General features: G+C 38.1%; 1 protein-coding gene across 2 annotated transcripts in view; it reads right to left on the bottom strand.

The window, feature by feature from the left end:
* CSK (chloroplast sensor kinase) overlaps positions 1 to 10,948 on the bottom strand; it is a 38,951-nt gene that overhangs the window by 9,155 nt on the left and 18,848 nt on the right. The window contains exon 4 of one of the 2 annotated variants that reach the window (XM_010250370.3): positions 3,524 to 3,589. The exons of the other annotated variant lie outside the window; for it this stretch is intronic. Coding sequence (XP_010248672.1) covers positions 3,524 to 3,589 — 66 coding nt within the window. The remainder of the gene's footprint in view (positions 1 to 3,523; positions 3,590 to 10,948) is intronic. 2 annotated transcript variants of the gene reach the window in all.

The following is a 10,948-nucleotide window of genomic DNA, read 5'->3' as shown; positions in this document are numbered from 1 at the left end:
GATGCTTCTCCTAATCAACTGGAGATGGTACTTGGAATTTTGAGTTGGTTTGAGGTGGTGCCTGGCCTTAAGGTTAATTTGAGTAAATCTCAGATTATCCCTGTAGGTCTTGTTACAAATCTAGAAGTTTGTGCAGAAATTATGGCTTGTCAGACTGCCCATCTTCCGGTCAAGTACTTGGGGCTCCCTCTGGGAGCTAAATATACTTCCTCTCAGATTTGGAATCCAGTGGTTGAAAGAATGGAGAAGAAATTGGCTTCCTGGAAAGCTAAATACCTTTCTTTTGGGGGCAGAGTGATTTTGATTAAGAGCACTCTTTCTAATTTACCTACTTACTACCTCTCCCTATTTCCTATTTCTTCCAAAGTGGCTAACAGAGTGGAGCAACTACAGAAAAACTTTCTCTGGAGAGGTTGGGAGGAGAAAAAGGTTCATGTTGTAAACTGGAATCAAGTGTGTCTTCCTAAGGAAGTTGGAGGGTTGAGAATAAGAAAATTGAAGAAATTCAATTCTGCCCTCCTGTGTAAATGGCTTTGGAGATTTGCATATGAAAGAAATGCTTGGTGGAGAAAGCTGATTGTGGACAAATATGGAGTGGACTGGGGTGATTGGAGATCCAATTCTCCTATTTCAAGAGGAATAAGTTCCATTTGGACAGGTATAATGAAGAACGCTAGTTTATTTGAGGAAGGAATCGGTTACAACTTGGGAAATGGGGAAAGAATCAAATTTTGGAAAGACTCTTGGTGTTCTGAAGTGTGTCTGAAAAATGCCTTTCCTCTCTTGTATCAAATTTCTGTAAATCAGGACTCCTCGGTAGTTGAGAATTTCAATGTGGATGGTAACTCTTTCAGTTGGAACCTAACCTGTAGGAGGCGCCTCTTTGACTGGGAAATTGAGGAGTATGCAATTCTGTTGAGCCTGCTTCAGAATCAGAGGATTGACCCAAACATGGAGGATGCTTGGAGATGGGAATGGGAAGCTGATGGCATGTTTTCTGTTAAGTCTATGTTCAGTAAGTTGATAAGTTCAGGTCAGGAAAACTTTCCGGCTAGGCAGATTTGGAGCTCATTCAGTCCTTCTAAAGTGAAGTTTTTTCTCTGGACAATGGCTTTAAATAAATGTCTATCCAAAGTTAATCTAGTGAAACGTGGCATTCAGATTTCGGATATGTCATGTGGCTTATGTGGTGGGGTAGTAGAAACTACTGAACATCTGGCCTTACATTGCCCAGTCTCGAATTATATTTGGAGGCATTTTCTCCAAGCTTTGGAAATCAGCTGGGTAATGCCAATTTCTGTGAAGGATCTGCTGTTGTGTTGGCAGATTGAGGGTCTCAGCAAGAAAGGAATCTTGGTTTGGAAGACTATCCCAGCTGCTGTGCTTTGGACTATCTGGATTGAAAGAAATAACAGAATTTTTCAGGGCAAAGCTAAATCTTCAGAGGAATTGGTGCAGAAAGCTGTGGGTAAACTTCTGTCCTGGGTGTCGGCATCGGAGTTGTTTAAAAATCAGAATTTGAGTCTGTTGTTTAGATCTCAGAACTGGTTGTATCTGTAATTTGTGGTGGCTCTAGGCAGCCTCTAATGGCCTAGGCTCCTTTGTACCAGTTCTTATTTTAATAAATTACCTTACCTTTTCAAAAAAAAATATATAAGTCAAATAAATTTTTCCTTATTGAGAGAACATAACAAATGATGTATAACGATTGCAAAGTTATTCTAGGGAAAAGTTTAACCACACAATATAGATTAGTGGTGTAGACATACACATTGGGAGGTGGAAGAGAAATAGATATCCAAAAATTAGGCAAAAAACTAAAAAGAGAAAAAAAAAAAAAAACTAGCACATTTATCCGTGCTTTCTGACCTATGATAGTATAACTAGTACATATCTTAATCAATGAAGAAGATTGTTATTGATCAAAAAAAAAAGCTAACACATTTTGGAGACAGAATGGTAAACAAAAGGAAAATGGAAATTAGGTGGAAAGGTAATTATATGAGGTTCACTGGTTTGAAATGGCTAATTGCATAAAGAAAGTAGCAAAGGACCTTTTAGGAAAATACGAAGGGAAATGACAAGCTGCTAAAGAAATTTGGTGGTGGAACAAAGAGGCTCAAAATAAAATCAGATTAAAACGAGCATTGTCATAAAATATGAAAAACTTAGAAAAATATAAAACCATAAGAAAGAAAGTAAGTGATTTTTTAAACATGAAAATTTTAAGGTATATGTTGAGATCTATTCCAAATTAGGCACTAGAGAGAGAAAATGGAATTTATAAACCAGCAAAGACAAGAGAAAGGAAAGGTAGCAAGAGATTCAAACCATATTTGGTGCATTAAAGAGGAAGGTCAAAGAATCTTGGTAAAAGATAAGGAAATCAAGGAAATATGGGAAAAAAAACTATTTTGAAAATTTATTAAATGAACAACATGAAAAGGGTCTAACGGGGAAAAGATTAGTAACTCTAATAGTGTTAATAATAACATGTACCTTCATAAAATTAGAATTACTGAAATGAATGAGGCTAAATAAGATGAAGAAGGGAAAGACATTAGGACCTGATGGTATTCTAACAGAAGTGTGGAAAGGTATGGAGAGGTAGGCTTATTATGGATGACTAAACTATTTAATAAGATAATGAAAGAAAAGGAGATGCTTGATGAGAGGAGACAAAGCACTATGGCGTGGTGGCGCCTATATTTAACAACAAAAGCATTATACAAAGTTGTAATAATTACCATGGGATTAAACTCATACACTATGAAAATTGAAAGATAATAATTGAGCCAAGGTTATAACATGAAACAAATATTTCAAAGAACCAATTTGGATTTATGCCAAGGAAATCAACCATGAAGCTGTCTTTCCTTTGAGATGATTGATAGAAAAGAGAGAGAGAGAGTAAGAGAAATCTTCATAGGATGTTCATTGATCTAGAGAAAGCATATGATAAAGTCCTTGAAGAGAAAATATAGTGGGTCTTGGAAACGAGAGGAGTGCCAAATAGGTATGTGGACTTAATTAAGGATATGTTTCAGTATGAGGGTGCAACAATCAACAACAGTATACTTATGGCAGAAATAAGGTTCAGCACTTGGCTCTTATTTATTTGCATTGATCATAGATGAATTGACTAAACATATACAAGAGTGGGTCCAATGGTGCTTGTTGTTTGCTAAAGGCATTGTCTTAATTGATGAAACTAATGAAGGATTAAATGCAAAATAAGAGAAAATAAACTTACATGGCTTGAATGCATGCATAGAAGACCGAAATAAACTTACAAGTGATCGGTTACAACTTAGATGGCTTGAATGCATGGATCTAAGTGCTAAGAAATGATTTGAGCACTCATAAATGGATATGGCATTAAATAGGACAGAATGGCGAAGTAGTAAGAAACAACCTATTCAACCTGGATGTCTGAACCAATGAACTATCACCGAAATAAAAAACTAAGTTGAGCTCCATATCAGGTTTTAAAACATTGGGTACCATTAGTGAGATGTGTTACCTGCTCGACCAGATTACTCATTCTGACATTATTTTGCCAAGATGATTGCTGAAGTAGCATTGCTTTCTGTTGGTGAATGTAAAGAAGTTAATGAAAAACTTATATGATAAAAATCCATGGAAAAAGAAAAAAGGCTGTATAAATAAAGGTTTTAAGAGAATGATCTAGAAACCAACTATCCATCAAAAAAATGAGTTAGCAACCAACAGAAACCAGAGAAAAAAGTAACACACTCATGGAGTGAGCACCACCAAGGCTAATAGCACCACTCACCCAATTATTAAGGAAAAATGCATTTCAATGGAGTGAGCAAGCCCAGCAAGCCTTCACTAACCTAAAGCAAGCAATTTCCACACCACCAATTCTGACATTACCCAGCTTCTCAAAACAGTTCACACTTGAGTGAGACGCTTCGGGGACAGGTCTAGGAGCTGTTTTAATGCAAGAGGGGAAACCATTGGCCTATTTCAGCAAAGTACTCTCACCACAAAATCAAGATAAATCAACATATGAGAAGGAGCTCATGGCCGTTGTACTTGCAGTCCAAAAGTGGCAGGCTTACCTACCGGGCCGCCGATTTGTCATCAAGACAGACCACAAGAGCCTGAAATTCCTGCTTGATCAGAAATTCCACACACCTGAACAGCAGCAGTGGACCCACAAACTCATGGGCTATGACTACATTATAGAATATAAACCTGGTACAACTAATCAAGCAGCTGATGCTCTATCCAAGCTACCTGAGTTGGCACAGCTCACTGTCTCCAGGCCCAGTTATCCATTACTCGAGCAGCTCAAAGCTGAAGCCTTTCAAGATACAGAACTAGCCCAATTAAGGGCCAAATGAGCTCAGAATCCAGCCTTGACCCCAGGTTATTCGGTTCGTGACTCAACATTCTATTACAAGGGTCGATTGGTTATCTCATCCAAGTCAGCCCACATAGCAGAATTACTACGACTCTTTCATGATTCAGCTATAGGTGGTCATTCAGGCATATTCAAAACCTACAAGCGTCTGGCAACACATTATTATTGGAGCGGCGTGATGAAAACAGTAAGAGTTACATCACCTCTTGTGATGTCTGCCAAAGACAAAAGTATGAAGCCCAACAACCAGCCGGCCTCCTACAGCCCTTGAACATCCCAGATCAAGTATGGGACGAAATCTCAGTGGATTTTATCGTGGGCCTACCTGTTTCAAAAGGCAAATCAGTCCTACTTGTGGTGGTTGACCGGCTATCAAAGTACAGCCACTTTATACCTCTAACACACCCTTACACAGCAGCTATGGTGGCAGAAGCATTTGTTAGAGAAATCACCAGATTACATGGGACACCAAAGGCAATCATCTCCAACAAAGACCCAACCTTAGCAGTTTTTGGAGAGAATATTTCAAGTTACAAGGCACTTCACACAACACCTCTACTAGCTATCATCCTCAGATGGATGGGCAGACCAAAGTTGTCAACAGATGCATCAAGACATATTTACGATGCTCTGTGGGGGACAGACCTAAACAATGGATACAATGGTTGCCTTGGGCAGAGTTTTGGTACAACTCATTCCATGTCTCAACAGGTACGACACCATTTAAAGCATTACACGGCAAAGACCCACCATCAGTTCTACCCAAGGATCAAAGTATCGGTATCGGGTAAGTCGGATACGGATACGCTTTGGAAATGCATGGATACGAATGAAAGATATAGAAACGCTTGGTTACACTAGTGAAATGCATACAAATCACATAAATACATTAATCATACTAAACCAAAAGCTGAGTTATCTATAAGATATAAACACATGAGAAATGCATACTTTAATAGGTTATATGAAGAGAAATATTACTGTCGGCAAATTAAGAAAGATAGGATTTGATTGATTAAGAGATTTGAATAAATTTAGGAAAGATTAGATTTGAATAAATTTAGGAAAGTCATATCCTAGGATTAAGGGAAAGATTTAGTCAATCCCTGATTGAGAGAGATTCTAGGGGTTTGTCTTTCCTATCTTTTCTTATTTAAGTTGTATGCTCAATATGTTTTCATAATCAATAAAGAAAATCTTCTTCTTTTCTCCCTCTATATTTCGCAACATGGTATCAGAGCTTTAGGGTTCGATCATGAATTTTAAGGCCGCCATGGTTGGCTCAGGTTCAGCATCTTCGGATGCTACCAGTGGTGTGACGTCTTCGGAGGGAGGTATTCAGTCAGCGGCTATTTCTCTTTCTGAGAATTCCCTTCAAATTACCATTCACAAATTGAATGGAAAAAAATTATCTTGAGTGGTCTCAGTCCGTGCGGTTGGTGATCGACAACAAAGGGAAACTCGGCTATTTGAATGGCGAAGTGAAACCGCCAGCCACTGATGATCCAAAGTACAGGCAGTGGCGTTCTGAAAATTCGATGGTTATCGCCTGGTTGATCAACTCTATGGATCCGGTGGTTGGAAAACCATTCATGTTTTTGTCAACGGTTCGCGATGTGTGGGAAGCTGTTAGGGAAACCTATTCAGATTTGGACAGTCATTCACAACTGTTCGAACTGAATACCCAAATGTGGAAGATGCAGCAAAGTGAACGTGAAGTAACAGCTTATTATAATGAGATGATGGTTGTTGGGCAGGAGTTGAATTTATTTGAAGAAGAAGAATGGGAAAGTCTCAGTGGCAGTGCTCGGTACAAAAAGAAGATAGAAAGAGGCCGGGTTTTTGTCTTCTTGGCTGGTTTGAACAAAGAACTCGATGAGGTTCGGGGACGTATCTTAGGACGAAAGCCCTTGCCTACTATAAGAGAGGTTTTTTCAGAAGTGCGTAGAGAAGAAGGTCTCAGTGGCAGTGCTCGGTACAAAAAGAAGATAGAAAGAGGCCGGGTTTTTGTCTTCTCGGCTGGTTTGAACAAAGAACTCGATGAGGTTCGGGGACGTATCTTAGGACGAAAGCCCTTGCCTACTATAAGAGAGGTTTTTTCAGAAGTGCGTAGAGAAGAAGCATGGCGGCAAGTGATGTTGAAGAATGTTAGTGAAACAAAAACAGAGAATGAAGGGTCCACTCTTGTGGCCCGAGGTGCAGACTTAGACGGAGATAAACGAGGAGGAAAGCAGAGGCCTTGGTGTGATCATTGTAGAAAGCCATGGCATACTCGGGAAACCTGCTGGAAGCTGCACAGGAAACCGGCGGGTTGGAAGAAAAAATCAGGCAGTGACAACAAGTCAGGGGGAGATGTCCGCGCACTTCAAGTAAGCAACTTGGATCCAGGGCAGCAATCATCCTCAGAGTCTCTTCCTTTCACAAAGGAACAAATAGAGCACTTATATAAAATGTTTCAATCTCAATCGTTAAGAAATTCTAACCCATCCTGTTCTCTTGCTCAGTCAAGTAATTTTTTCACTGCAGCCATTGCTTGTACCAAATCTAATGGCTCCTGGATACTGGATTCAGGTGCCACTAATCATATGACCGGCACTTCGCAATTCTTTTCTTCATATACACCTTGTGCAGGGAATCAAAAGGTTAAGATTGCAGATGGTTCCTTTGCTACTGTTGCTGGGAAAGGAACTGTATCTATTTCTCCTTCTCTAAACCTCAAAGATGTTCTGCATGTTCCTAACCTATCATACAATCTCTTATTAGTCAGCAAACTAACCCTTGATCATAATTGTCGAGTTAATTTTTGGTCTTCTTGTTGTGAATTTCAGGATTTAACCTCGGGGAAGATGATTGGGGGTGCTAAACAGGATGGTGGTCTCAACCTCCTTAATAAAGGATCAACCTTTGGAAGGCAAGACCGACAGACTTGTTTCAGCTCTATCTCTGTTTCTAGTGACAGTGAAGTTTTGTTATGGCATTATCGATTAGGACATCCTAGCTTTCAATATTTAAAGCATCTATTTCTCAAGTTATTCATGAATAAAAATCATTCAGTTTTCAAGTGTGAATCTTGTGAATTAGCAAAACATCATCGTGTTGTTTTTCAGTCTCAACCATATAAAAAATCAAAGCCATTTACCATGATTCACAGTGATGTTTGGGGCCCTTCTAGAGTAACAACTCTTTCTGGAAAACGTTGGTTCATTACTTTTATTGATGATCATACTAGGGTCACTTGGGTTTTCCTTTTAAAAGAGAAATTTGATGTTGAAACTGTGTTCAAAAATTTCTATAACATGGTTCAAACACAATTTCAGACTCATTAAAATTTTTCGAAGTGATAATGGAAAGGAATTTTTTAACAATGTGTTAGGGAATTTTTTTGCTGAGAAAGGAATTGTACACCAAAGTTCGTGTAATAATACACCTCAACAAAATGGGGTGGCTGAAAGGAAAAACAAACATTTCCTTGAAGTTGTTAGAGCCCTAAGTTTTTAACAATGTGTTAGGGAATTTTTTTGCTGAGAAAGGAATTGTACACCAAAGTTCGTGTAATAATACACCTCAACAAAATGGGGTGACCGAAAGAAAAAACAAACATCTCCTTGAAGTTGTTAGAGCCCTAAGTTTTCAAACTAAGGTTCCTAAGTATCTTTGGGGAGAAGCCGTTTTAACAGCCATTTATTTGATTAACAGACTGCCTACACGAATTTTGGATTTTAAAACACCCATACAGGTTTTCATTGACTGTTTTCCAAACTCTCGGCTAGTGACAAACATTCCCTTAAAAATTTTTGGAAGTGTGGCCTTTGTTCATAACCATGATCCTAAACGTTCAAAACTTGATCCAAAAGCACATAAATGTATTTTTGTAGGTTATCCCACTAATCAGAGAGGTTACAAATGCTTTGAACCAGTTTTGAAAAGGATGTTTATGACTATGAATGTCACATTCTTTGAAGGAACCTCGTACTACAGCAACTCCCATCTTCAGGGGGGGAGTAAGACTAGTGAAGATGGTTCTTTAGATGGTTCTGATTTAATGTTTGAATTTGTCCATAATGATGTTCCTCACAACCAGTCATCGAAAGAAAGTGAGGCAGAAAATACAAAATTAGTGGAAACAAATGAATTAAATATTGAAAATGAACAACCTTTGGTGATGCCATCTCAAAATGAAAAAGCTGAAACAACAGAGATGCGTGCGAAACAGTATATAGGCCTTGTATATTCAAGGGAATATCTAGCACAGAAAAGGAGAGGCACTATTCCGCAGCATCAACAAGAATCTGATCTGAGGTTGGATCATGAAATTCATGATAATTCTCCAAAAATCCCTGAAAATATTCCTCCAGGTAATTCTAATTCTTCCAATCAGCTTGATCTTCCCATTGCTCTTAGGAAAAGTGTTAGGTCTTGTACAAAACATCTTTTGTCAAATTTTGTATCTTACAAAAATATTTCACCTTCATATTGTGCCTTTATTTCACAAGTGTCTAGTGTATCCATTCCTAACAATATCCAGGAGGCTCTAAATGTTCCTGAGTGGAAAGAAGTTATTTTTGAGGAGATGAGAGCTTTGGAAAAGAATGCTACTTGGAAGAAAGTGGATCTGCCGGATGGAAAGACAGTTGTTGGTTGTAAATGGGTGTTCACTCTGAAGTACAACTCAGATGGATCCTTGGAGAGATACAAGGCTCGCCTAGTAGCTAAAGGCTTTACTCAGACATATGGAGTGGATTACTCTGAGACCTTTTCTCCAGTGGCGAAGCTAAATACAGTTCGAGTACTCTTATCTATTGCAGCTAATCTTGACTGGCCACTGAATCAACTGGATGTGAAGAATGCCTTTTTGAATGGAAACTTGGAAGAAGAAGTATATATGGAGCCTCCACCTGGTTTCACTGAGAAGTTTGGAACTAAGGTATGCAAGCTAAAAAAGTCTCTATATGGACTTAAACAGTCTCCCAGAACCTGGTTTGAAAGATTCACAAGGTTCGTTAAAAGTTAAGGATATAGTCAAGGACAATCTGATCATACTCTTTTCACAAAAAGATCCACCAAAGACAAGGTTTTGGTTCTGATTGTCTATGTTGATGACATAATCTTGACTGGAGATGATATTGAAGAGATGAGCAGACTAAAGCAGAGCTTAGCCAAGGAATTCGAGATTAAAGACTTAGGCCAGCTAAGGTACTTTCTTGGAATGGAAGTGGCAAGATCAAAGAAGGGCATTGTGGTTTCGCAACGAAAATATATTCTAGATCTCTTGAAAGAAATTGGAATGAGTGGATGCAAACCTTCAGACACTCTGATAGAAGTTAATACTAAACTTGGAGAAGTTAAAGATGGGGTTCCAATAGATACAGGAAGATACCAAAGGCTGGTAGGAAGATTGATTTACTTGTCACATACACGTCCTGATATTGCCTTCGTTGTGAGCATGGTGAGTCAATTTATGCACTCCCCATACGAAGAACATCTTGAAGTTGCGTATCGAATTCTTAAGTATCTAAAAGGCACACCAGGAAAAGGACTCTTCTTCAAGAAAAATGAGAAGAGAGGGGTTGAGGTGTATACAGATGCGGACTGGGCAGGCTCGATCACTGATAGAAGGTCAACTTCGGGGTACTACACATTTCTTTGGGCAATTTAGTTACTTGGAGAAGCAAGAAGCAAAGTGTAGTTGCTAGAAGTAGTGTTGAGGCTGAATTCAGATCAATGGCTCAAGGAGTGTGTGAGGTTCTTTGGCTAAAGAGGGTGCTAGCAGATCTTAAGAGACCAATGAGCTTTCCTATGAAACTGTATTGTGATAACAAGGCAGCTATCAGCATTGCTCATAATCCGGTTCTACATGACAGGACTAAACATGTTGAGATTGACACACACTTTATAAAGGAGAAGCTTGAAGAAGGAATAATCTGCACTCCGTTTGTACCAACCACGCAGCAAGTTGCAGATGTTTTGACTAAGGGCTTGTTGAGACAACCATTTGAACTTCAAGTTAGCAAGTTGGGCATGATATATATCTTTGCACCAACTTGAGGGGGAATGTCGGCAAATTAAGAAAGATAGGATTTGCAGCAAATTAAGAAAGATATGATTTGATTGATTAAGAGATTTGAATAAATTTAGGAAAGATTAGATTTGAATAAGTTTAGGAAAGTCATATCCTAGGATTAAGGGAAAGATTTAGTCAATCCCTGATTGAGAGAGATTCTAGGGGTTTGTTTTTCCTATCTTTTCTTATTTAAGTTGTATGCTCAATATGTTTTCATAATCAATAAAGAAAATCTTCTTTTCTCCCTCTATATTTCGCAACAATTACAATAAACAATACCGGGACTCTAGAACATCAAAACATTGTATAATAATTATCACTCTTTCAATTTTATAATTATAATTTTCAATTTTTATTAATTTTTGGGTATATTTATTAATTTAGTATTTTATTTAAATAACAACTATTTTTTAAATAATAAATATGTTTTCATTTTTAACATATAATGTTTTCATTTTACACATAATTGCAAAATAAAACAAATAAATCATTTAAGG

The sequence above is a fragment of the Nelumbo nucifera genome, chromosome 4 (assembly GCF_055504915.1).
Source record: "Nelumbo nucifera cultivar China Antique chromosome 4, China Antique-T2T, whole genome shotgun sequence".
NCBI classification, from domain to species: domain Eukaryota; kingdom Viridiplantae; phylum Streptophyta; class Magnoliopsida; order Proteales; family Nelumbonaceae; genus Nelumbo; species Nelumbo nucifera.
Note: the sequence above shows the minus strand (reverse complement) of the source record. Positions and strands in the feature narration are given on the sequence as shown.